At 41.7% G+C, this 27,957-nt stretch overlaps 1 protein-coding gene and 1 long non-coding RNA gene across 2 annotated transcripts; one reads left to right on the top strand and one right to left on the bottom strand.

Annotated features, from left to right (window-relative positions):
- Positions 1-871: 871 nt before the first annotated feature.
- Positions 872-24,921, top strand: LOC129702169 (uncharacterized). Its single transcript, XR_008724340.1, has 2 exons — positions 872-1,134; positions 24,829-24,921. It is a non-coding gene; the product is annotated as an uncharacterized LOC129702169 (long non-coding RNA).
- On the bottom strand, positions 6,169-9,374 carry LOC129702168 (glucose-dependent insulinotropic receptor). Its single transcript, XM_055643785.1, has one exon. The coding sequence runs from the start codon at positions 7,885-7,887 to the stop codon at positions 6,841-6,843; it is 1,047 nt and encodes a 348-aa protein (XP_055499760.1). The 5' UTR covers positions 7,888-9,374; the 3' UTR covers positions 6,169-6,840.
- Positions 24,922-27,957: the final 3,036 nt, after the last annotated feature.

Genomic DNA, 27,957 nt, shown 5'->3' with positions numbered 1-27,957 from the left:
GTTTTAGTGCATTGTAGAAGTATGGTTTCAATGTTTTTTGTTTGAAGTATTTTTAAGATAATGTCGGGCCTACATAAGAGATAAGAGCAGGTTATTTTTTTTGTTATTGCTCGACCTCCAAAAACAGGAGGATAATAATACAGGCCATCCCCCACCTCAAAAAGTGGGGGGGGGGGATATAGCGGGGAAAAATCAGAGTATTTTGAAAGTATGTGTTCTCCTTTCGACGTATATTTAATTTTGATTTTAATTTAGAAACATCAAACCATGACATTAATAAAGGGGTTATATGTTTTGTGGAAATGTTACTTTTTAAAAAGTCTCTTGCCCAGAGTAGGTGAATCGAGGACCAGAGGACGGATTTTAAGGTTTTTTCCCCATATTCACTAGCCCCAAGAGCTAAATGTAACTCTCTCTTGAAAATATCCAGTGAATTGGCCTCCATTGCCTTCGGTGGCAGATAACTCCAGATTCACAACTCCGGGTGAAGAAAGTTTGTCCTCATCTTAGTCCTAAATGGCCTACCCAGCATTCTTAAACTGTGACCACTGGTTTTGGACTCCCCCAACATCGGGAACATTTTTCCTGCAGTTACAGTAAGTGAAAATCTAGCAGGTAAGCAAGATGCTTTCTCCAACCATCCCCATTTGAAGGCCACTATCTTCCACCGCTTCTACCCGGTGCTTGGTACCTACTTCCAGCAGCCACTGGTTGTCCTCCAGGATGCACCGAGCCGCAGCCTGGGCCATGCCAGTCACCTGGGCGAATTCGGCGCAGAGACTCCCACGGCAGCGGCGCAACGCTTCCGACACCTCCGATGGCCCGGGACTCCTGCACTGAGGCTGCTCCATGGCCGGAGTGCTCGCAGCCCGGCAAACACTCGCCAGCCCCGGCTCCCCGTCCGCATCTACACACGCCGCTGCTTCTGCTTCCATCGCTCCCTCCGCTCCAGCTCTCCAACACCCACGACCAGGTTGCTCAGAGCACAGCAGCGCCTCCTCCAAAACCGGAGACATTGAAACATGTCTAGCCAAAAAAGTGGGGGGTGGGGGGCTATGCCCCCCGGTTCCGCGGCCCATGCTATACCTCATGTGTGGCCTCATTCTGGCAATGGAGAAGGCTCTGGACAGAAAGGTCAGTATGGGAAGGGGAGTTAATTATAAATAATTCTGCTGTAAGACGATAGTTGTATTCCTCAGAAATGTTGTATTGTAAGAAAATTGTTTTATAAAGGCAATTGTGTCAATGGGGGAAAAAAGAGTTCAGGGACTAAACAGTTTTAGACTGAATGAAGGTTATTTTGCCTGCAGGGTTTGCAAACTAAAAATATTTTCTATAGTGATAACTTAATATCTTTTACTGCCAGCCAAAAATAATAAAGGCTCTATGTTACATTATTTAGAGTATAGTATTTGTGCACAAATTCAATTGAAGCAATTACTTGTCATTTATCATGGCTGAAAGTGGTTACAGCAGCCCCATTGCAGGGAGAATGTGAGGCTTTGTAGAGGGTGTAGAAAAGGTTTACCTGACAGCTTCCTCAATTATACGGTATTAGCTGTTAAGGAGAGGTTGGGCAGATTTGAATTGTTTTCTCTGGAACATTGTTAGAGGCTCGGTTTACCTTGATCTAAAATTATGGGAGGTATAAATAAGATGGACAGTCAGAACCTTTTTCCCAGGTGCCGTTGTCAATGACTAGAGGGCATAGCTAGAAGGTGAGTGATGCAATGTTTGGGGATGGGTGGGGCAAGTTCTTTTTCACACAGGTGGGTGCCTGGAATATGCTGTCGGGAGCGATGATGGACCACCTCTATCTTACCTGCAGCACTTGTACCCTGGAACATTAAGCTGCCAGTCCTGTCCTCCCATTAGCTAAGTATCAATAATGACAATATGCCCCAAATTCATCCGCTTTACCTGTCTGACCTCCAGCATTGAATTAAGTTCAATTTAATCCAACTGTCTTTTCTTGCTCCTGCCTTTCCTGTCTACGGAATGTGCTATCACTGACTTCCAGCCTCCCACCTTCCTCACTTCTGCATTGGATCCCTGCCAATTTAGTTTAAACCCTCTGTCAAAACTGCTTGCTAGGAAATTGTCCTTCCTCCAGTTCAAGTGCAACCTATCCCTCTCGTACAGGTCAATAAACAATAGGTGCAGGAGTAGGCCATTCGGCCCTTTGAACCAGCACCGCAATTCAATGTGATCATGGCTGATCATCCCCAATCAGTACCCCGTTCCTGCCTTCTCCCCATATCCCCTGACTCCGCTATCTTTAAGAGCCCTATCCAGCTCTCTCTTGAAAGTATCCAGAGAACTGGCGTCCACCACCCTCTGAGGCAGAGAATTCAACAGACTCACAACTCTCTGTGTTTAAGAAGTGTTTCCTCATCTCTGTTCTAAATGGCTTACCGCTTATTCTTAAACTGTGGCCCCGGTTCAGGACTCCCCAACATCGGGAACATGTTTCCTGCCTCTAACGTGTCCAAACCCTTAATAATCTTATATGTTTCAATAAGATCTCCTCTCAACCTTCTAAATTCCAGAGTATATAAGCCCAGCCGCTCCATTCTCTCAGCATATGACAGTCTCGCCATCTCGGGAATTAACATTTTAAACCTACGCTGCACTCCCTCAATAGCAAGAATGTTCTTCCTCAAATTAGGGGACCAAAACTGCACACAATACTCCAGGTGTGGTCTCACTAGGGCCCTGTACAGCTACAGAAGGACCTCTTTGCGCCTATACTCAACTCCTCTTGTTATAAAGGTCAACATGCCATTCACTTTCTTCACTGCCTGCTGTACCTGCATGCTTACTGTCATTGGCTGTAACAAAGACCCCCAGATCCCGTTGTACTTCCCCTTTTCCCAACTTGACACCATTTAGATAATCTGCTTTCCTGTTTTTGCTACCAAAGTGGATAACCTCACATTTATCTACATTAAACTGCATCTGCCATGCATCTGCCCACTCATCCAACCTGTCCAAGTCACCCTGCATTCTCATACCATCTTCCTCAAAGTTCGCACTGCCACCCAGCTTTGTGTTATCTGCAAATTTGCTAATGTTACTTTGAATCCCTTCATCTAAATCAGTGATGTATATTGTAAATAGCTGCGATCCCAGCACCGATCCTTGCGGTACCCCACTAGTCACTGCCTGCCATTCTGAAAGGGACCCGTTAATCCCTACTATTGTTTCCTGTCTGCCAACCAATTTTCTATCCATGTCAGCACTCTACCCCCAATAACCATGTGCCCTAATTTTGCCCAATAATCTCCTATGTGGGACCTTATCAAATGCTTTCTGAAAGGCCAGGTACACTACATCCACTGGCCCCGAATCTCCTGTCTGCCCCTATAACTAATGAGTGTCCTATCACTATAGCATTGACCGAGTTCACCCTTTGGTTTAGTTTAGAGATACAACATGGAAACAGGCCCTTCAGCTCACTGTCCATGCTGACCAGCGTCCCCCACACACTAATGCTAACCTCTACACACTAGTGACTATTTGTGATTATACCAAGTCAATTAACCTACAATCCTGTTAGTCTTTGGAAAATGGGAGAAAGCTGGAGGTCCCGGAAAAAACCCATGCAGGTCACTGGGAGAACGTACAAACTCTCCACAGCCAAGTATCCATAGTCAGGATCGAACCAGGGTCACTGTGCTGTAAGGCAGCAACTCTCCCGCTGCATCACCGTGCCACCCTCCTGCTGTGCCTCAAAGCCCAGGCCTGTTGCTCCTCTCTTCTGTATGGTTATCCCCACTGGTAGAATCCAAAATAGCCACAAGGTTCCTGCACTCTCTGCCTACTCCCTTTCCTGGTGGTCACCTATCTACTTTCTTCCTATATCTTGCATGTGGCTACTTTACTGTCTCCTATCAATGCCATCTTCGTTCTCCCGATCCATCATAAGTCATCCAGCTACAGCTCCAGACCCTTCGCTCATTCAGTCAGCACACCGCATTTGTCAATCAAATACAACAAGTAAGTGGCAATTGGTCCGGGGTGAGTAATAACTCCAGTTTTCAAGGGGAAATGGGTGCAAACACTTCAAAATATGTGAAAAAGCTTTATTTTTTAAATTGGAAACATATGGACACGTACGACACAAAAATAGGTTTTGAGAGCTGTAATCTTACTTTTTTATCGTGCTTGTTTCCAAAGATGCTAGCAATAAAAAAAGTATGTCTTATTAACTGAGTGATTGCTTTAATGGTCACATCCAGTACATCGTCTTTTATTTGCTCCTGTGTGTTCACCTGTACATAACGTAAAAATCATTCTATATGAAATATTATAGATATATCCTGTGATCATAGAGTCCATGGTATTGGAGGCCTGGAACTACAGTTTTATCCTTATGATGCACGACATGTATGCCAGTCTTGTCCTGCAGGGAATGCTTGAATCCACATGATCCTCACCATCCTTGCGTCCAGTTGTCTACATACAACTGAGTCCTTGACTGATTGCTGGACCATGTTCTTTTTCATGTATCTAGAGTTGAAGAATAATAGATGCCATTATATTCAAGTTCTTTCCCCATCCCAGAGATAAATGGGAGAAGTAAATCGGTCCGATTGTAGGACTTTGGAGCTAACTTGGCAATGTTTACAGTGAAGGAACACAGAGGTATAATTTTGCAGCATCGTGTTTAAAAGCTTAAAATTGGCTGGAAATAGGATGCTTGTTAATGATTATGAGTGGCAAACCAACCCATTTTCATGAAAATCATTGTTAAAGATGGATCAAAATCATTGTTAGTCCCTTTTTACCAGCAGTAAGACAAATATCAGCATCTGTTTGTTTTTTCATTATGAAATGATCTGCATTAAAAACCTTTTATGAACATCCTGTAATCCAATCAAAATATGTTGTATTCTGTCTTCTTCACGCACTAAACAATAGGCCAGAATATTATGTGTAGGAAGGAACTGCAGATGCTGGTTTAAACCAAAATAGACACAAAAAGCTGGGGTAACTCAGCAGGTCAGGCAGCAGCTATGGCCTGAACAATTCTCTGGTCTACCATTCACCCAAATGGCCAATGTGAATCAGACCAATCTCATCTGAAGAATAGTTCAGCATTTATTAACCAAGCTTACATCTATGTAAATTCATCACCTGTCTGTGTTTTAACTACAAAAGTAAAACGTTTGCCTACACTTGGGCAATACTCTTAATATTGGAAAATGTTTCAAGAATTACAATTCTGCACCATGTATAGATTATGTACTCCATTCTGCAACGTATACCAATCTCAGCCTTAGCATCACCTATCCACAAATTTTGAATACAAAATCTTAAGTAGGTTTAAAAACAGGTGAAGCAGCATCTGTGGAAAGAGAAACAAAGTTAATGCTTCAGGTTGAAGACTATCAGAATTGGGGGGGGAGGGACAAGCTAGTTTGGAGGTGGGAGAAAGATAGATACATCAAAGGGAATAACTGATAGGATTGGATTAAGATTGCTTTAGTGATAAATTGTGCAATGAAGCTATTTGGTTGATAGATTAATGAAGGACTTTTGCTGTTGCGGAAGCTCAGAGGGGATAGAGCCTTCTCTGTTGCTGCTCCGGCGCTATGCCGTTGCCGACGCCGCTGCACATCAGACAGGCCCCCTCACTGTCCATCTTCAAAACCAGTATTAAAACACATTTATATTCCTTGGCTTTTGACCCTGCTTGAGACTTTGCTCCTGTTTTAGTGCTTTTAATGTTTTTAATGTTATTGTTTTTACTCTCTCTTTTAATGTTTTTATTGTCATGTAATCATTTTTTGTCCATGATTAGTCATGTACAGCACTTTGTGGCAACAGTGGTTGTTTTAAAGTGCTCTATAAATAAAGTTATTATTATTATTATTATTATTGCCTTTGAACCAGTCGGTGTGGACTTACTGCTGTTTGTGCTGATATAATGCCATAGTTGAGTTTGTCCTCCAGGTTCATTTACAATTTCTTACATTGAAAGTTGGCAGCCATGGGTGGGCATGTGGGTAAATCAAGATAAAAATAAAGTGAAAGTTTTTCTAAATGATTTCTGTTATGCTGGAATTTGTAGCTCTGCAATGTGTATATAAAGTAAGTTATAATATAACTTCTTAATACACTAATGAATGACAAGACAATTTTGTGCCATGTTCAGCCCCCTTCTTGCCCACCTCCCCAATCATTAGTAAATATAGTCCTTTGTTCACAAAGGATAACACTTAAAATCATGTTCCTTATTGTCATACCTATCAGTTATCTATCCGTTACTTATCCATGATCTATTTTTGAAATCTCCACCCAACAAACTTTGCACTTGGACTCTGTCCTCCATTTCTTTACGTCACTCTTGGCACTGAGCTCAATACTTTTTCCAACTTTTCCACTTCCTCCTTCTTCCTTCTCTTTAAAAGCCTTCTCAGGCCTCCTAATTGCTAAAGTTTTGCCTCAGACTCCAACGCGCTTTGAGGGCTCTTTTTCAGCTGGCAAGTGTACGATGCACTGTGGTGCTGTTTGTACTGACACAATTCTATTGAAGACACGAATTTAAGCTCCAGTGCTGCTCAAGTACGTCCTCCAGGTTGAGCTACAATTTCTTATACTGTAAGTCAATGGCCATTGGGTAGCATGGCTTGTGTGCACTTGGTCAGGCAAAGAGATACAATATGTCTGGCATAATTGTAATATATTTATTTTATTCTTTAATTGTGTGAACAAGTGCTACTTTGGTTAATGATGTTACATAATATAACGTTTATTTTACTTCAGAGGCAATCTACTTCAGTAAAACAACACTTAACAGCTTCCATTTACTTTTTTTGAATCTGAAACGTACTTTCACATACCTTTGGATATATTTGTTGTCATTGGATAACTGACGTTCCCAATTGCTGTACGTAATTGATCTTCATCCCCCATCTCCGATCCAGGACTCTGGACGTCACCAGCTTCCTGCTGATAGCTGAAGTTAAGAATGTGGGAGATTCTGAAATTTACACAGCAGAACATCTGACAAAGTTGCATTCTCACATCCCTTTGCCAGTAGCAATAAATCAGCGGATTCATCAGAGAATTGCACAGGCAAAGAAGCCATAGGTAGTCTTCAATTAATGTATATAGTTGGCATTTAATGCAACAGGCTTGGACGGTACTTGCAATGAAGAATGGAGCCCAGGTAACCATAAAACATCCAACAAGAATCCCTATGGTCCTCACTGCCTTTACGTCTCGGATGTGGCAGCGTGATGGGGTAGCTGGGCTGATGGAAGAGCTGATCCGTTCGCTCTCCAGGATTTGCCGTGTGTGTGAATATGCTATTTTCAGGATTACACTGTAGAAGTAGACAAAGATTAATGAGGCAGGAACAAAGCAAGCACAAAATACAACTATAACGTAGTTAGGATTGATAACTGAGAACAGTTTGCAGATATAGTTATATTTATCGGGCTTTAGTTGCTGAATGATTACTGGAAGAAATCCAATTAAAAGTGCGATGCTCCAGAGTCCTGCAATGATCAAAGCCACCATTTTGCCTGTCATTAGTTGGCAGTACCGTAAAGGTACCTTTATGGCTAGAAAACGGTCAAAAGCCACAGAGACCATCGTCAAGATAGAGGCAGCAGACGGTGAGATTACAAATGAAATCCGCAATATGCACAAAGTCGTGGTGGTAGTAAAGCTCTGTCTGCTGAGCACTATGGCCGCTGTTCCAAAGCAGGTGAATCCCACGAGTATGTCTGCAACTGCCAGATTCAAGATGAAATACAAGCTGGCAGATCTGTTCTTCGAAATCATCAGGGCCAACACCACTATCGCCAGAGCATTGGAAGCGATGATGAGCAGAGAAAGCACAGTTACAATGCCACCAAACCAATTAACATCCATAGTTCAACAAAATGAGAATGCAGATTCAGCAGAAGAAATTGGACTACTTGCTAACACATCTTGTATCCTTAAAGCAGATGGAACCACAAAGCAGCTGAAGCAACTGAAAAATCCGGGATTGTGAGGACCAGCCCGTTGCGTGCATAACACTACAGCCAAAGTAAAATGGACTGCATGAGGCAGCTTTCAAATGAGTCAGTGAGCATATTTTCCCTGATTGATCAACAGCAATAATAGTATCATAATGAACAACACTGTGGTTGATGTGCAGCAGTCTGGCTTAATTCACCCCCATCTCTCATATGTTGCTAACCAACAGAACAGTACATACGATAAGATTCATTTTATAATGGCACATGGTATACAATCAGGGATTTTCACTGTTATCTTCAGCAGTTTATTGCCTAATTGTCCAGATCATGAACATTGGATTTCTGCTTTAACCCATTCATGACTGGCTGCAGAAAATTGGTACTGGCTATGATTGGAGTTTCATAAAAAGACACATGTTTATCTTTCTATGGCTGTAAACATAATCTCAGATCCATCCTTTTGTACAGTGTATCCGGGTTTGTGAGGACCAGCCTGTTGCTAGCCTTTATAAATCAGAGCATTGAGTATAGAAGCTGGAATGTAATGTTAAAATTGTACAAGGCATTGGTGAGACCAAATCTGGAGTATGGTGTACAATTTTGGTCGCCCAATTATAGGAAGGATCTCAACAAAATAGAGAGAGTACAGAGGAGATTTACTAGAATGTTGCCTGGGTTTCAACAACTAAGTTACAGAGATAGGTTGAATAAGTTAGGTCTTTATTCTCTGGAGTGCAGAAGGTTAAGGGGGGACTTGATAGAGGTCTTTAAAATGATGAGAGGGATAGACAGAGTTGATGTGGACAAGCTTTTCCCTTTGAGAATAGGGAAGATTCAAACAAGAGGACATGACTTCAGAATTAAGGGACAGAAGTTTAGGGGTAACATGAGGGGGAACTTCTTTACTCAGAGAGTGGTAGCGGTGTGGAATGAGCTTCCAGTGGAAGTGGTGGAGGCAGGTTCGTTGGTATCATTTAAAAATAAATTGGATAGGCATATGGATGAGAAGGGAATGGAGGGTTATGGTATGAGTGCAGGCAGGTGGGACTAAGGGAAAAAAAAGTTGTTCGGCACGGACTTGTAGGGCCGAGATGGCCTGTTTCCGTGCTGTAATTGTTATATGGTTATATGGTTTATATGGTATCTTTATTTGAAATTGTCTTTGTTTTTAAATGTAGTCACCTCCAACATGAGTGAAACATCATAAACCTGTATTGTGAAATCTGGGTGAAAGGCCGTGTGGATCAGTGTGGATGACTCAATGTTGAATGTTGTAGAAGATACGATAAGACTAAGAAGAATATTTAAATGGCACTGGGATGGGTTTTAAACGATTGCATATTGTAAGATTGGGAGATGTAGAATTTGGTGCACTGAAAGGCTGCTGGAGATATTTGGAGCTAATAAGGAAGAAAATACATTTTGGCAGGCTCTTTATATGTTAATGTTAGACTGTGACAAGGCACACTAAAGTTGCTCAGCTTACCAACTGCACCAAATGAGTCTACGTGGGCTGGACCTATCATCTCAGTTGACATCCAAACTAAGCAGATAGTTAAAATGATATTTAAAGAATTTAAAGATAACCTGAAGATTCAAAGGAATTGAATCCCGCTGGCGATCACTGCTTTACTCTTTCAGTCCAGACATAGTAGCAATGTTACAAAATTTTGAGATTTTAAAAATCAAGTCTGCAATTTATCCCATCAGATAAAGCATAACAATAAGTTTAATTTGACACCAAATTCACTTTCATATCTCAAGTATTAAAAAAGTTATGGCCATTTTCATACTCGGAAATTAGCATCTTGTTCCCTATTGATTTTCAATGGACATTACAAAAAAGCTGTGATCCTGGATAGTCAAAAGCCCATTTCTTAAGGAAAGATTAACATTTTTAAATAGCCTAAGTGTCCAAAGATTATTCACAAATAATTCACAATATAACATGATTTTTATATCTAATTTACATTAATTTATAGGCCAAATGGAAGGAATTTAGTGTTCAATTGCTGTAAATAAATGCCCATTTAAATCGGCTTTCTAGTGGGTGCATGTGAACGCGCTGGTTTAGAACGTTGACATCGCGCTGGATTAGTGCCCTCAAATGCCGAGAAAAATACTGCGGGATATAAAAAGCCCAAAATGAACTACTCGCTATAGATAACTTGATATACAGGGTTATATATATGCCCCATTTAATGTAAAAATAAGGTACATACCTTTAATTGTTTGCTTTATAAAACCCTGGGGCTGCGAGAGGTTGCGGAATGAGACAGTAATTTTAAAACTATTATAACTATATTATCGAGGCCTATAAAACTAATAATACCTTTTGCGACCGGGTCTTGCAGCGATTTTTCGTTAATGATTTACTAGGCTGAACATCTGCGATTAGTACAGCCTAGTAAAAATCGCGTTTTAAACCCGCCCCCTCCAAACAGCGCCAAAATCGCCGACATGGCTGTGGGCAGATTCCCAATGACGATTCAGGTAGGTTTTGTAACATACCTAGACATAGGCCCTCCACCAGAACCTTCCACTGTCCATTTTCTAGAGAGAAGGTATGGGTGATGTTTCAGGTTGAGACCCTTCTTCAGATTACACAAAATATTTCCTTAGTTGTATTGGATATGGAATTAATAAATATACATGAAATCTTGAGTATTAACGCAAAGGTTGAATATATAAAATCAGCGGTGTACACCTGGGCATGAATGAGGATCCCCTGAAAATAATCTTTAGTTTGGAAAATACGTTATTTAAAAAAAAAAACAAGGTTTATTTAGGTTTCAAAGCACCAATCAAAATTTACCATCACACTCTCCGATCACCTTAAATGAAGAAAAATGACATAAAGTGGGAATAGAGACCAAGTCAGACGACATATATGGTGATCAGTAGTTTATTGGAAGTAGCATTTCCATTTGATTGAAAGAAGAAGCGTTCAAAATTTGATATTGATATTTACACAAATGATTTTGATGAGGGATCAAACTAATATAACACGTTTACTAATGATATGAAGCTATGTGGCAATATCTATGAGAAGGGATGCAGAGGGACTTTCCATTCCCATACTGACCTCTCTGTTCTGGGCCTTGCTTTCCAAGGCCTCTCTGTTCTGGGCCTCCTCCATTGCCAGTGTGAGACGTAGAAATATAAAAACATAGAAAATACTAGACTAAGTGGGACCCGTTGTGTCCCAGCATCACATGGGACGGCTGGTCCCCCAACGCAATATTCCACCTCTTCACCAATTCCAATATTGGTGGCCGGTGGTGGGGGGGGGGGGCTTTCTGGAGCACTAATATGGGTGTTGTGGGCTGAAGGGACTGGTTTCCAGAGAGCTAGTATGGACATTGTGGGCCGAATGGATTCTTGGGCTGGCGGCTTAGTCACTCAAGCCTGTTGTGCTGCAGCCCACTCACTCACGGCTGGTGGGCTGGCAGTTGACTCGCGGCTATTCCTTGAAATTCCATTTCAAGCAGGGTGCAAGGCCACTAAATTCAAGTGCAGTTTCATACCATTTCAAGCAGGGTGCAAGGCCACTAAAGACAGCGAGTCGTGACCTCCATCTTGCAGAAACTGAGCCACGCCCACACTTCTGGGATTTAGTCCCTCCCCTTCCACCACAAGGGGCGTGGCCTTCGTGGCGTGTCTGATAGGAGAGAGAATCTCAACATTCTTTAAACACTAATAACTCTTTTATTTTTCATCGATGGGAAAAATCCTCTTGTCCTGCGCAGCGGAGGGGGACTCTGAGTAAGATGGCCAAAAATCACAGCCGTAAGTGGCAGTGTATTTTCTAAAATCAATATACAGAACAACAGGAAGTGGTCAAGATCAGACTTTTAGTAATATAGAGGTGCAGGAGGAGGTCATTCGGCCCTTTTGTGATCATGGCTGATCGTCTCCAATCAATAACCCGTGCCTGCCTTCTCCCCATATCCCTTGATTCCACCAGCCCCTAGAGCTCTATCTAACTCTCTCTTAAATCCATCCAGTGATATGGCCTCCACTGCCCTCTGTGGCAGGGAATTCCACAATTTCATAACCCTCTGGGTGAAAAAGTTTTTTCTCATCTCAGTTCTAAATGGCCTCCCCTTTATTCTAAGACTGTGGCCCCTGGTTCTGGACTCGCCCAACATTGGGAACATTTTTACTGTATCTAGCCTGTCCAGTCCTTTTATAATTTTATATGTTTCTATTAGATCCCCCCACCCCTCATCCTTCCAAACTCCAGTGAATACAAGCCTAGTATTTTCAATCTTTCCTCATATGACAGTCCCGCCATCCCAGGGATCAATTTTGTGAACCTACGCTGCACTGCCTCAATCACAAGGATGTCCTTCCTCAAATTAGGGGACCAAAACTGTACACAATACTCCAGATGTGATCTTACCAGAACCCTACACAACTGCAGAAGAACCTCTTTACTCCTATACTGAAATCCTTTTGTTATTGAGGCCAACATTCCATTAGCTTTCTTCACTACCAGCTGTACCTGCATGCCAACTTTCAGTGACCGGTGTACCTCCCCCTTACCTAACCTAACCCCATTGAGATAATAATCTGTCCCCCTTGTTTTTGCCACCAAAGTGGATAGCCTCACATTTATCTATATTATACTGCATCTGCCACAAATCTGCCCACTCACTCAACCTGACCAGGTCACCCTGCAACCTCCTAACATCCTCTTCACAGTTCACGCTGCCACCCAGCTTTGTGTCATCTGCAAACTTGCTAGTGTTGCTGCTAATTCCCTCTTCCAAATCATTAATATATATGGTAAACAGTTGTGGCCACAACACCGAGTCTTGCGGCACTCCACTCGCCACTGCCTGCCATTCTGAAAAGGACACGTTCTCTCCTACTCTTTGCTTCCGGTCTGCCAACCAACTTTCTATCCATGTCAACACCCTACCCCCAATACCATGTGCTTTAATTTTAGTCATCAGTTTCTCGTGCGGGACCTTATCAAAGGCTTTCTGAAAGTCTAGATACACTACATCCACTGGCACCCCTTCATCCATTTTACTTGTCACATCCTCAAAAAATTCCAGATGATTAGTCAAGCATGATTTTCCTTTCATAAATCCATGCTGACTTTTACTGCTATCCAAAAGCCCCATTATTACCTCTTTAATAATTGACTCCAGCATCTTTCCCACCACCGAAGTCAGGCTAATGTCTGTAATTCCCCATTTTCTCTCTCGCTCCTTTCTTGAAAAGTGGGATAACATTAGCTATCCTCCAATCCACAGGAACTGATCCTGAATCTATTGAACATTGGAAAATGATCACCAATGCGTCCACTATTTCTAGAGCCACTTCCCTGAGGACCATGGGATGCAGACCATCAGGCCCAGGGGATTTATCATCCTTCAGTTCCATTAGCCTACCCAATACAATTTCTTGCCTAATGAAAATTTCTTACAGTTCCTCTACCCCCTTAGATCCTCTGTCCTCCAGTACTTATGGGAGATTGTGTCTTCCTTAGTGAAGACAGATCCAAAGTACCTGTTCAACTCTTCTGCCTTTTCCTTGTTCCCCATAGTAGTTTCTGCCTTCAAGGGACCCACATTTGACTTTGCTATTCTTTTTCCCTTAACATATTTAAAGAAGGTTTTATTGTCCTTCTTTATATTCCTGGCCAACTTCCCCTCGTACTTCATCTTTTCAGCCCTTATTGCCCGTTTTGTTTTCCTTCTGTTGTCCTATGAAAGTTTCCCAATCCTCTGGCTTCTGGCTACTCTTTGGAGTGTTATACATCTTTTATTTTAATTTTATTCTATCCCTAACTTCTCTTGTCAGCCACAATTGCCTCTTACTCCCATTAGAATCTTCCTTCCTTTTGGAATGAAATGATCCTGCGTCTTCCGGATTATGCCCAGAAATTCCTGCCATTGCTGTTCCACCGTCATTCCTGCTAGGATCCCTTTCCAGTCTACCTTGACCAGCTCCTCTCTCGTGCCTTCATAGTCCCCTTTGTTCAACTGCATCACTGACACTTCCGATTTCACCATCTCCTTCTCAAATTGCAGATTAAAACTAATCATAGAAACATAGAAACATAGAAACATAGAAATTAGGTGCAGGAGTAGGCCATTCGGCCCTTCGAGCCTGCACCGCCATTCAATACGATCATGGCTGATCATCCAACTCAGTATCCCGTACCTGCCTTCTCTCCATACCCCCTGATCCCCTTAGCCACAGGGCCACATCTAACTCCCTCTTAAATATAGCCAATGAAGTGGCCTCAACTACCCTCTGTGGCAGAGAGTTCCAGAGATTCACCACTCTCTGCGTGAAAAAAGTTCTTCTCATCTCGGTTTTAATAATCATATTATGATCACTACCTCCTAGCGGTTCCTTTACCTCATGCAAAATGGGTAAACAGCTCCCCTATTCCGCTTAGGAGCTTGTAACCCAACGGTATGAACATTGAGTTCTCCAATTCTCCAATCTTTAACAACTTTAATCTGCCTATCAAAACCCCCCTCGCCCATGTCCTCCAATTACTTGAAATGCTTTGTCCTGCCTCTACTCTTCCACCTTTTTTTTCCCCACAGCCCCCTAACAATCAGTCTGAAGAAGGGTCCCAACCTTCTGAAGAAGGGTCCCAACCTTCTGAAGAAGGGTGAAACATCACCTATCCATGTTCTCCTGAGACGCTGCTTGACCCGCTGAGTTACTCCAGCACTTTGTGCCCTTTTGCAGAGAAACATTTGTGGGGTTTGAACAGATTAAGTGGATAGTCAAAGATGCGGCACATAGAATAAAATGCAGAAAATGTAATGCCATCTTGGTAGAAAAAAATTAAAAGAATAATGTTAAGAACTTTGAAAGTCCTACACAAATCACCGAAGGTTAACATTCAGGTTCAGCAAGCAATTAGAAAGATAAACACCGTGTGTTAGACTTTATTGTAGGAATATTTGAGTGCAAGAGATGTCTCGTTCTAATTGTATAATGCCCATGTAAGATTGCATCAGGAATATTATGTTCGTATGGATCCCATCCATGAGAAGGATATACTCACCACCAGGGGAGTGCAGAGCAGATTAACCAGATTGATTATTGGGAAAGGGACAGATGCTGGAATCTTGAACTAAAACCAAACTACTGGAGGAACTCAATGGGTCAGGCAGCATCTAAGGAAGGAAATGGATAGACAACGTTTTGTGCTGAGTCAAGAGTGCTTAATTGTTAAGGGCCTGTCCCACTGTACGAGGTAATTCAAGAGTTCTCCTGAGTTTTCCCCTGATTCGAACTCGGAGAATGTCCGTAGGAGTTCGTGGATGTCTCGTAGCGGCTCGTACGAGTAACGGTAGGTACTTGTGAAATCCGGTAAACTCGTGACATTTTTTCAACACTGTGAAAAATGTCCACGAGTAGAAAAATACTCGTGATGAAAAAATTGTTACTTTTTACTCGTACGAGCCGCTACGAGACATTCACCAACTCCTACGGGCATTCTCTTAGTTCGAATCAGGGGAAAACTCGGAAGAACTCTTGAATTACCTCGTACAGTGGGACAGGCCCTTTATGTGTATCGAAAATGAAACAGTGGAATTCTTACTTGCAACAGCCTGTAAACACAGTACTCGTAGATAACATAATAAACAAAATACAGTTTGATTAATTAAAAAAGAATAATTGGAAGCAAAACAACAACCCAAAGTCCCAAGTACAATCAAGAGAGTTTGTAGTTCATAGAAACAAGGAACTGTAGATGCTGGTTTGCAAAACAGGCACAAATTGTTGGAGTAATCAGCGAGTCAGACAGCATCTCTGGAAGAATGAGAGGTAAATTCATTGGAAAATACAAAATCCTTCAGTAACTTGACAACATTGATGTTTACTCTGGCCAGGGTGTCTAAAACTAGGATTCACAGTCGCTAAACAAGAAATTGGCTATTTCTTCAATCAGACTGTAGTGAATCTTTGCAATGTGCTACTTGATTGTTGTGGAAGTTCAAATGTGGAATATGTTTCCAGAGATCAATAGATTTTTAGACATTAAGAGAATTAAGTAAGGGGTATGGATTTATGCAGGAAAGTGACGTATAAATAAAAACCTGTTATTGAATGGCAGGGCGGGCATGACGTATGAACTCGGATGACTAGTTTTTTCCTATACTCACACAGCCACCCACTGCAAAATGAAAGGAGAAGGATGGACATGAAATTTCAATGGGTTCTATATTTGTGGATGTCAGAGATTGAGATGACAGTGCAAAGAAGGGATTTGGATGGTAAGATAGTAATTATAAAAGTTCAGTAGCATTAGGCAGAACATTTTGATGCATTGTTGTGAACTTCAGTTGTGTTCAAAAAGTGGCAAGGACAAATACAGCATGTGCAGCAAATATATTTTCCCATCCAATTACGTCATGCATCATGAGGGTATTCCACATTCATTTCCTCATTCTTCTCATTACTTTGTTTGCGTTTGTTTCTTGCATTCCCTCAAGAATGAGTGGAATTGTGTTTGAAATCAGGAAATGTCCTCCGTTTTTACCCGGCAGATCTTTTACCGTACATACTTTACCAGATCATAAACCAGTGATTTACGGTCTGCAATATGCACAACATACCCTGGTGGCAACGAATATGTAAAGATGGGCTGTACCTCAGTCACAAAATGACTATATGATAAGAGTTTCAAGCAGAATGCCATTGTGAATGTGGCATATCCAAACACAGGCAACCATTGGATTTGCATGCCAAGTGCAGTGACTTTTTGGTAATAGTTTGAAAAGATAAGATACAGATCCCTTGATGGTGAAATGGCACTGAGGAAACTGACAGAATTTGTAAAAAGTGTTCTGCAATCATTGCAATATATTATTATTAAGCAGTGATGCAATAAGTGAGGTAATTGAGTGTTAATACCCACCACTTGGAGAGAAAAGATTTGGGCAATATTTTATACTAAGCACAGTGGCGTAGAGGTAGAGCTAATGCCTTACAGTGCGAGACACTCGGGTTCGATCCCGACTACGGGTGCTTGTCTGTACGGAGTTTGTACATTCGCCCTGTGACCTGCTTGAGTTTGTTCTGAGATCTTCGGTTTCCTCCCACACTCCAAAGACGTGCAGGTTGGTGGGTTAATAGGCTTGGTATAAATTTAAATTGTCCCTAGAGTGTGTAGGATAGTGTTGGTGTGGGAATTGCTGGTTGCTGTTGCTGTGGGCCGAAGGGCCTGTTTCCGCGCTGTATCTCTAAAACTGAAAACGAAAAAAACACAAACGGTGTGAAAATAATTGTGAGCTGCTTTGTTTATTTGATTTGTTCAGCCAGTGACCTCAAATCCTAGGTAAGTAAATGCAGGATTTAACAAAACTGTAGGAGCAATCCACTAAATCATATTTGCAAATATTGTCATGGAGAGAGGCAGCTTGCACCTCTAATGAATTGATCCTGGATATAAATTGCTCCTGACATATGCTTCAAAATGAAAATCACCCTGCAGGGATTATGTGGCATTGACTGCCTAGCTTTATAGTCATAAAGCCATACAATGTGGAAACAGGCCCTTTGAGCCCAACTTGCTCATGGTGACCAATATACCCCATTCACGCTAATCCCACCTGCCTGTGTTTAGCCCATATACCTCTAAACCATTCCTATCCATGTACCTATCCAAATGTATTTTAAATGTTATTATAATACCTTCTTCAATTACCTCCTCTGAGAGCTCGTTTTGTATATCCACCACCTGTGTGAAAAGGTTGTTCGTCGGGTTCCTATTAAATCTTTCCTCTCTCACTTTAACCCTGTGTCCGCTGTTTCTTGATTCCCCTTCTCTGGGCAAAATACTCTATGCATTCACCTTATCTATTCCCCATGATCTAATATTCCTGCGCCCCCAGAAATATAGTCCTAGCCTGTCCAACCTCTCCCTGTAGCTCAGGCCCTCCAGTTCTAGCAACATTCTTATAAATCTTCTCTGCACTCTTTCCATCTTAATAACGTCCTTCATTGAGCAGGGTCGCCAAAACTGAACATAACACTCCAAATGTGGCCTCATCAACCTATGCTAACAGAGTCATGGAGCTGTGCAGCATGGAAATTGGTCTTTTGACCCAAGGTGACCAAGTTGGCAAACTGGACTAGTCCTATTTGCCTGCATTTGTCGCATAACACTCAAAATCAGTGGCTCCTAAACTTTTCCATCTGCAACTGAAAATTGATCAAACATTTGGACATGCAGTCCATATTTTAAGATTGCATGATAAATTAATTGCTAACTGTCAAAATGATTAGAGCTTTCAAAACATTTTATTTTGGCTAATCAGAAAATTAATGCATTAAATAAAAACCAAATTGGATTATTGAAAACAAACTTAAAGCATGAAATAAAAGACTCGCGTTGAATATTGTGATGACATTGAATGCTCTTACTGGTCTACCCACCTGCCCCTTGCATGTAGAATCTTGTGCAACAGTCAATTATGGGCTACAGCCGGAGGTCGGGAACCAGTACTCTAAATATTTCCAAACTATAGATCGGTACAAATGTCTTTTCAAAGCCGTAATTGTATGCGTTTTCCTAGCTTTCTCTGGCTGCTCATTCCAGATATGGATTATCTTCTGAGTGGAAAAAGTTGCCCTTGAGGTTGGTCTTAAATCTCCCCCCTCTCTTTTTAGGATTATGCCTAGTTTTATAATCTTCCACCCAGGGAAAAAAACAGAGTATTCACTATGACCGGCTACGCAGTCATGAGTATTGAGTGAGTACAGCAGGGGGCTGACCACGCAGCCTTGAGGTGCTCCTGTGCTGATTGTTATCGAGTCTGACACATTTCCACCAATACGAACAGACTGTGGTCTGTGAATGAGGAAGTCCAGGATCCAATTGCAGAGGGATGCGCAGAGACCCAGTTCTGCGAGTTTGGTAACCAGCTTGGAGGGGATGATTGTATTAAAGAATTGATTGTATTGTATTGAAGGAAACAGGCACATTAACATCTGCCGTAGTGTAACGAAAAAAGGTGAATTGAGAATCAGATGGTTAAAGTGTTGATGAGGAAAACTGACCATTGACTTAATCAATAGACAATGGACAACAGACAATAGGTGCAGGAGTAGGCCCTTCGAGCCAGCACCGCCATTCAATGTGATCATGGCTGATCATCCCCAATCAGTACCCCGTTCCTGCCTTCTCCCCATATCCCCTGACTCCGCTATCTTTAAGAGCCCTATCTAGCTCTCTCATGAAAGTATCCAGAGAACCAGACTCTGTGCGTTTACCCCGTCTATCTCCCTTCCAAATAATCCAGGCCAGACTTTAATGCATTTAGTTCAGGCTGTGAACTGGAACGGACCATCAGTTCCTGTTTTACAAAGTCTTTGCAATTTTACCCCACGGACAGCCTGTTCTCATCCTCGATTCCATCGCCAACACTCCAACTGAGAAACGGTTTTCAGAACATTTCCATGTAGGACATATAATGATGATTGAAACACCATCTGGCCTATTAAAGCTCTTTTGAGTCCTATTGATTTTCCAATTCCAGCAGTGGCAATCAGTATATTAGCAATATAATTACATTAAATATACTATATTAATAAGGTGCTGCAGACATCCAATGCAGTGGATGAGAATGCAGTTGCAGTAACCGACCCCCTTCTCCATCAGAATAACTTGACAAACTGGTGACTTGTTTTATCCCTAGTGGGGAGACCTCAGGCATAGCATTAGGGGTACAACTCCTTCCCCTTCCGTCCAACCAGCCGACCAGCGTGTTTAATCATGTTTAAGAAGGAACTGCAGATGCTGGAAAATCGAAGGTAGACAAAAATGCTGGAGAAACTCAGCAGGTGAGGCAGCATCTATGGAGCGAAGGAAATAGGCAACGTTTCAGGTTGAGACCCTTCTTCAGATGAAGGGTCTCGACCCGAAACATCGCCTATTTCCTTCACTCCATAGATGCTGCCTCACCCTCTGAGTTTCTCCAGCATTTTTGTCTACCATTGACTTAATCATGATTCAGTTCCACTTCAGCTGAATGTGCAGGAGTACAGGAGACCTATACCTATACCTACTGAAGGAGTACAGGAGACCAGAGACCTATACCTACTGAAACCAGGTCCACCTTCTTGGGAGCTGTCGGGGCGCACAACACGTCAAATTTTAGTGGCAGCCTGGGCTGTGACTTCATCCCTAGTGTTGAAGCTCAACAGGGAAGAATGACATTGGGCAGAGCCACAGTGGTGGTCGACTCGATGGTCAGAGGTGCGGACAGGAGATTCTGCGGAAACAGGTGAGACTCCAGGATGGTGTGCTGCCTCCCTAGTGCCAAGGGTCCAGGATGTCTTGGAGCGACTACACGGCATCCTCGAGAGGGAGGGGGAACAGCCAGAGGTTGTTGTACATGTTGGCACAAACAATATAGGTAGGAAGAGGAAGGAGGTTCTGCAACACGAGTTTAGGGAATTGGGCAAAAGCCTGAAAAGCAGGAACTCCAGGGTAGTGATCTCAGGAATGCAAGGGGTACCAACATTGTGACGGGCAGGTTTGCTAATGCTGCACGGGGGGGGGGTTAAACTAGGTTATAGAAACATATAAAATTATAAAAGGACTGGGTAAGTCGGTGCAGGAAAATTTCCCCTATGTTGGGGGAGTCCAGAACCAGAGGCCACAGTCTAAGAATATTTATAACTGAGACGAGAAAAACCTTTATCACCCTAAGAGTTGTGAATTTGTGGAATTCTCTGCTGCAGAAGGCAGTGGAGGCCAATTCACCTGCGGAATCAAGGGGTATGGGGAGAAGGCAGGCACGGGTTACGGATTGTGGATGATCAGCCATGATCACAATGAATGGCGGTGCTGGCTTAAAGGGCCGAATGGCCTCCTCCTGCACCTAGTTTTTATGTTTCCATCGTGGGGCACTGTAGGACCATAAATTTGCTGGAGTTATGTTGTAGCAAATGAGGGACTATGGCCTGGAAATTTGTTTACATAGTTAATTTTTTCACCATCAAAGGTCTGATTAGTGCACAATTTGTATTTATATCTTTGGTCCTTGTCGACAAATCAAACTGAATCCTATGATTATGTGGAAATATGCAAAATGTGGAACACACTTATCAGTCCTTGTGCAATGCTGATAAGAAGCCTGTTCTATGGAACAGTGCCGAGTGTGTGGACCCAACACACAGTGTTCCTGCATCCTGTAAATTCTAGATCTTTAATTACAGTCTGATTCTTCATCATGTAGAATCAATCTTCTTCTGTGACAGGCTTCACAGTTTTTCCTCACCATGATAACCTGGTTGAATCGGGAAGTAGTTTTGTGGTGGTGCGAGTGGGAATGGATCTGAAGACCATTTTGTTCGACCAGGACTGGAAAGAGGCAAACCTGTTTGAGTGACACATACCCTAAGTATACTAATTAGCAATCCTGGGTTCCTGGACAAACGCCTCCTTTTCATGGAAATTTCTAGCCTTCCATTGGGTTGTGTATAGATGTGCTGCTTTAAATGGCCAGCAAACACCGATGACTGGTTCTAGTGTAACTTCACACAATGGTGGAAAGTTGTAAACTAAGCACCGAGAGTTTTCTACCACATTGACATTGTTCTGGATAATCCCTTTCAATGACAATTGACCAAATGCAATTGCGACAAGCCACAAGTTCAACATGATTACTTTGAACACAATGCTACTGATGCAGGTTCCGTAAGCACAGTTTTGAGACGGTTGTGACAAGATAAATCAGAGGAATATTATCGATCTGGCACCACCACCACGAGTGCTTCACGAAAGGATGTCGCTGAGGCAGTGGCTTTTGTCAGCTTTTCTCAGTGCCCTCAATTCCATTGCTTCTCTTTTCTGCTTCCAACATAGCCGTTCTGGTGGTGTCGTGGGTGGTGGTGCTCGGTAAGTAAACTCAAGTTATTTTATTGTCAAATATTGGCAAGGACTATGGGACCACTTTGTTTTGATGAAATAGTGAATTTTAATGGCTAAATTTCTGGCAGCAAGAAATTCCATTCATAAACAGCTTAAGATGGAGTATGTTCAAAGTATTTGACAGCAGTTTGACAGAGGCTTTGAGGACCTCTGCAACAGATATACTTTGGGAGAAGTTTAAAGGTATGAATTTCATCTCGATAGTATCAAAAATGTGTTGAACATATGTCGATGAAAACTTCAAATGTCTGCCCAGTTTTCTATTGTACTTGCCCTTTCTACTGCAGATCAGGCTATTATCCTGAGATATAATAATCATCATGTCTGCTACTTTTTCTTCCAAGGATTGTCCTTAACAATCTTGGTGGACTCTCGAGTTTTCCATACAGTTCAGCCTGTTGGTGTGTGTTAAGGGCAATTCCCATTGCGGCGACCTAATTCGCGAGTTTAGAAGAGTTTACCCTTGACTCGTACTCGCAGCATGGTCAACACATGGTACTAGGAGGTCTTTGTAACTCTCCTTCATGCTCAAGAGTAGTCCCCGCATACTCGAGGCCTCAGCTAGGTCATGGTTTTTTTTCAACATGCTGAAAAATGCCCCGTGAATAAAAAAAGGTCGCCATGGAAAAAATCAATATATTTTTACTCGTAGGTTAATCGAGGTAGGTCACAGTAGGTCGTAATGCTATTGTAGGTAATTGAAGGTAGTTGAAGGTAAAGCTCGTTGAGAAAAAAATGGTAAGTAAACCGACCGGTAATGTTAAATGCCCGCTAAACTTTATTAAATGTTGTCTGGCTTCTTAAAAGTGTCTCCACTCCATCCATCTCTCCTCTTCCTCCCCCCCCCCCCCCCCCCCCCCCCCCCCCCCCCCCCCCCCCCCCTCTCCGCAGGAAAAATCTCCTGCGTTAATTTTGGCTAAGGATTTATAGAAATTACATGAATAGTTGATTATGATTGCCACTTAACAACAGCTTTGTGTCCTTCCTGATCTGTTAATCCAAGAGAGTAGTGCCAAGCCCTTGCATGCCACTTCCTGGAAATGCCAGGAAGGATTACTTGTGTAGATCTGCCTTGAGTGGGATATCCAGCAACCAACCCATTTGTTTTGTAACGCTGCATGTCTGTTACTGCTTCAACGTATCTGTGGCTGAAATCCTCATCCATGCATTTGTTTGGTTCAGACGCAAGAAACAATACACCCCTGTTTGGCATTCCATTTCCACTCTTTGTACAGTTTAATTGACCACATTTCTGCTGCCAATATTGTACTTTGTACCAAATCCAGTTCACTATACTTCTGGTAAAATCTTTGACGGATGAAAATGAAGCGTCATGAAAATTAGTTGGGTCCTAATTCCTGGACCTTACAACCCATGAATGAATGAATGAATGACTACGTTTATTGGCCAAGTATTCACATACAAGGAATTTGCCTTGGTGCTCCGCCCGCAAATGACAATGACATACAGTAACAGTTAGGAATGACACATAAAACATTAATAATAAAACATTATTGATTAAACATGTGAATTAAGTATACTACCAGAACAAAAGGAGGCTACATATTTTTGGTTATTGAGTAGAGCTACTACTCGTGGAAGAGAGCTGTTTTTATGTCTGGCTGTGGCAGCTTTGAGTCTGGGGTCACCTTCCAGAGGGAAGTGATTCAAAGACTTTGTGGCCAGGGTGAGAGGGGTCAGAGATGATCTTACCCGCTCGCTTCCTGGTCCTTGCAATGTACAGTTCATCAATGGCAGGAAGGTTGCAGCCAATAACCTTCTCAGCTGATCGGACGATTCGCTGCAGCCTCCGGATGTCGTGCTTGGTGGCTGAGCCAAACCAGACCATGATGGAGAAGGTGAGGACAGACTCTATGATGGCCGTATAGAATTGGACCATCATTGGCTGTGGCAGATAGTACCCATAACTCACAACCCATAGTAACAACATCTTCCTGCTTTCAAATCTTCAAAATTCTGGGTCTTTTATTACAATGAATAATGGTTGTAGATTTTCACTGGTAACATCACCACCCCAAACAATATGGGACAAGTTCCATGTAAACTAGTAACATGGAGATGGACAACAGAGAATCGATATCATGCTTTCTATTAAAATTGGGCCCAGTATAAAGCTATTTCTGCCAGCATGGAGTCTTCTCTACTGGGTGTGAATAAGATCCTCCTGATCTCTGTAACTTTATAAGATGTTCGACAGAAACCTTGGAGAAATAACACAGGTGTCCCCTTTGTATCTATTTCCATTGTTTCCTGGGGAATTCCTGGGAAATCTAATTCAGGATGAGTTCAAAGGGAAGAGGTAAGGGGCTGAAATTTTTAAAACCCTGATTTTGTTGGGATGTTCTGTTTTGTTTGAAACATGCTTCCAAGATGGTGCCCAACCCAGCCGACTATTTGTGTGCTAGATCTACAATCGCTCCACACAATTAAATCTCTACTTTGCTGGCTTTATCTTGCACTAAACGTTATTCCCTTGTGTATCTATACACTGTAAGTGGCTCAATTGTAATCATGTATTGTTTTTCTGCTGACTGGACCTCGGTACTAATAAACTAAACTGATAACTGATTTGTGACTTCCACCAGATTACAAACACTGCTATGAATGTAAGTGAGCTAATTTAACCGACATTGTTTTGAAAAACCACCCATATCACAATGCCATTATAAAAGTTGCAGTGACCTCTGGCTATTTGAACGATTGAGGTTTCTTAACATGAAGGTATCAATTGGAACAATTACATGAATTCACTTTAACAAATCTATAACAATGCAAAGAAAATGATTATGATTCCAGGAAAAATCGTAATGTGGGCTGACTGTTGGCATTGACGAATGTTATGCTATTTTGAAAGCTGTTTATAAGCCAGCAAACCTATTGCTTCTTTTTATTTCCTAACAGAAATCCAGGCACTTGGGTTCAGCGGTTGTATGAACGGGCTCTTTGGCTATTTCGAAATATCACATGAACGTCCTGCTTCGCTTGAAGTCACAATGGCAATGAGTCGCGATGTGCTGTCAACGTTTCAGCTCTTCCAAGCGTAGAGATCTCTGCTGACCGATTTGCTGTCATTCCAGCTGCACTCTGCCATCTACGCAGTACCATTTATTACAAAGAAGTTAATGAAAATGGCAGTGTTATCTTTTCTTCGAAGCGTTTTGCAATGAAAATAAGTTCTGGGTTGATTAAGGTGCTATTCTGTTACTTTAATCAGTGGACTATAAGATTAATATCCTGATGAAACTCAATATAGGAGCCACATGCTAAAAGGATACTGTCAGAATTTTTGAATGATTCATGTGATTGACCATAGCATATTATGTATGCATGTATGTTTTAATACACAAAATGTGGAACCTCAATATAGAACCCTACTTGGGCTCTGTCAAAAAGCTTGACTCTCACCTGCTGGTTCTTTAGCTCAAATAAAAAGGAGCAACCTTTGAAGGAGCAATATCTGACAATAGACAATAGGTGCAGGAGTAGGTTATTCGGCCCTTTGAGCCAGCACAGCCATTCAATGTGATCATGGATGATCATCCACAATTAGTACCCCGTTCCTGCCTTCTCCCCATATCCCCTGTAAGAACTCTATCTAGCTCTCTCTAGAAAGTATCCAGATCGGATCAAGTTGAATTGATTTGAAAGTGTGTGTCTATTTAGTATTAGCTGATCCACGAGTGGCTCGTACATAATGTTCAGCATTAAGAATGCAGCTAACTCAAAATGGCAGAAATGCTTCAGGAGTCTAAGGCTTATCAAGTCGACACATATTTGTGCCATTTCTTTCAGGAGGAGCTTTAATGAAAGTCGGTATCACTGGGATCTGAAAGCAGCACTTCAGCTGTTTGACTAAACTATGCAGTCCAGAAATTTCCCCCTGGGGTTGTTACAAATACTTGTCATCAATTGTTTTATGATTTGCCAGGGAGGTTAACAGATTTATAAAGTTTTGCACAGCAGAAAGGTAAAACAATAATGGTTCCTGAATAAATAAGGCCAAATATTGCTTTACTTGAAATAATGTAAATGTTTCCTATTTTTTCAGTTTGTGTGCTCTACCAACCAAACATAACGTGTTCAATTAAAAAATAGTCAACAGTTTAATGACGTAACACTGATCTTAAATACACTTTCCATCGTCATGAATCACTCAATTGGATATCACCTGTTCAAACCGATCTCTCTATTTGTATCAAGTCTTTATGCACACCACAGGTACCAGAAGTTTCTTCCCCAACCTGTGTGCCTTGATCCAACGTGCCTTCATCCCCAACTTTTATATCCTTGCACATCTGGAAAATTACAGCTGTACAGCTTGAGAAGTTGTGACAAAGATGTTTAGGTGCCAAATATGTCAACTGCTCTGGGGGTTTATAGTAGCTAGATTGTTTCTTCATTCAAATGTGGAGAAAAATATAGACCAGAGCAAAATGTTAACAAAATAATAAAGCCACACTGCTTTGAAGCAATGCTTAAAATGTCAAACTATAAATTGTTACAGAACCGTGAGAGATTTCTCATATTTGGCTAATGTTTTTTTCAGTTTCTTCTTTTGATATAACAGATAATGGTTGCCCCTGTTTATTGTGACAATATTGCATGGGGTAACTTATGATTAGTATCCAGAATCCAGAAATTCCAAAATAAATTGCAGTTTATATGCCTGATTGAGCCTGGAGGTCATCATGGATAATTTCAGGTCTGATAATTTTCCTAAAATCCTTCTTTGTTCCTCACAGCAATGAACACATCATTGATCTTTTGTGAAACTGTATTTCATACCTACTGCAGAGAGAGGTGTGCCCATTGAACCCATAAAATGCATTCATCCTCTACCACTACCAACTTTTATCCTCAATATATTTTGCTTTCCTGACGAGAATTACTTTGTCAAAACCCAGCTGGAATTATTCAAGGGACTGCTTAGTGCAATTAACAAGTACTCAACAGGCTTGCTGATTATTGGATGCTAAAATCTATGTCTTATTCTGTAAAACAACAACATTATAAATTAAGAAACTCTGGTAAAGCTTAGAGAGTTAGAGTTTAAACCCAGTTAACTATCTAAAACACAGAGGTAACTTTTCTGTTATTTAATAGCAAAAACACCAAACAAAAAGTTCCTCAATTTATGAAACTGAAGAGGTAACAAATGATCCTCTAATGGAAGTGATGTCCAAATGTGCAGTCGAAGGCAAATTTGAACAGGATGGAAATATAGACATTTATAATCAACCGTGATTATAACACGACATAAATCATTGCTGCCACAAATGCTATTTGAACTATTATCTCAGGAATGAAAAGTTTGCACACACGTTCACTGATCCCCATGAGCAATAGAGCAAAACACCACAATCCTCACACATCATCACATCTTCTCCAAGACCCACAACGGCCAATGGTGCTCCAACGCAAGTAAACTATTTATCATGGACAATTTATTCTCAGCAAAACTTTAAGGTTATTTATCAACTTTAAAGCACATGGTATTAGGCCCCCCTCGATCATGACTGGCCAAGGGTGATGCATCCTAGCTTGTCGGATGCAAGCCTGGGCAATGTCATATGGAGGACAGGCTGTAACGGTGACGAACCCACCATACATCTCTGCGGACTTCCCTGCTGGAAGTATAGGATTTTGGAGCGTGTGCTTTATCATCTCTCCTTACAATGCTATGTACGACAGTAATTGCAATTTCTACTGAAAGAAGGTATCCTACTCACTGGGGACAATTTTCAACTTTACCGAAGCCAATTAACCTAATAAACCTGTATATTTCTGGAGTGTAGGAGGAATCCCGATTACCCGGAGAAAATCCACATGGTCACAGGGAGAAAGTACAAACTCCATTAAGACAGCAACTGTAGTTAGGATGGAAACTGGGTCTCTGACAACCGCATCACTGTGCTACTCTGTGAAGGGAATTGATAGGTGATGTTTTGAGTGGGTCCCTATATTACCAAATCTGTAAGTTCTGAAATTCATACCATAAAACGTTCTATTTCTCTGCTTTTATCTCCTCAA

This window comes from Leucoraja erinacea, chromosome 12 (assembly GCF_028641065.1).
Source record: "Leucoraja erinacea ecotype New England chromosome 12, Leri_hhj_1, whole genome shotgun sequence".
NCBI lineage: Eukaryota > Metazoa > Chordata > Chondrichthyes > Rajiformes > Rajidae > Leucoraja > Leucoraja erinaceus.
The sequence above is the reverse complement of the archived record's forward strand: the minus strand, read 5'-3'. Positions and strand labels throughout refer to the sequence as shown.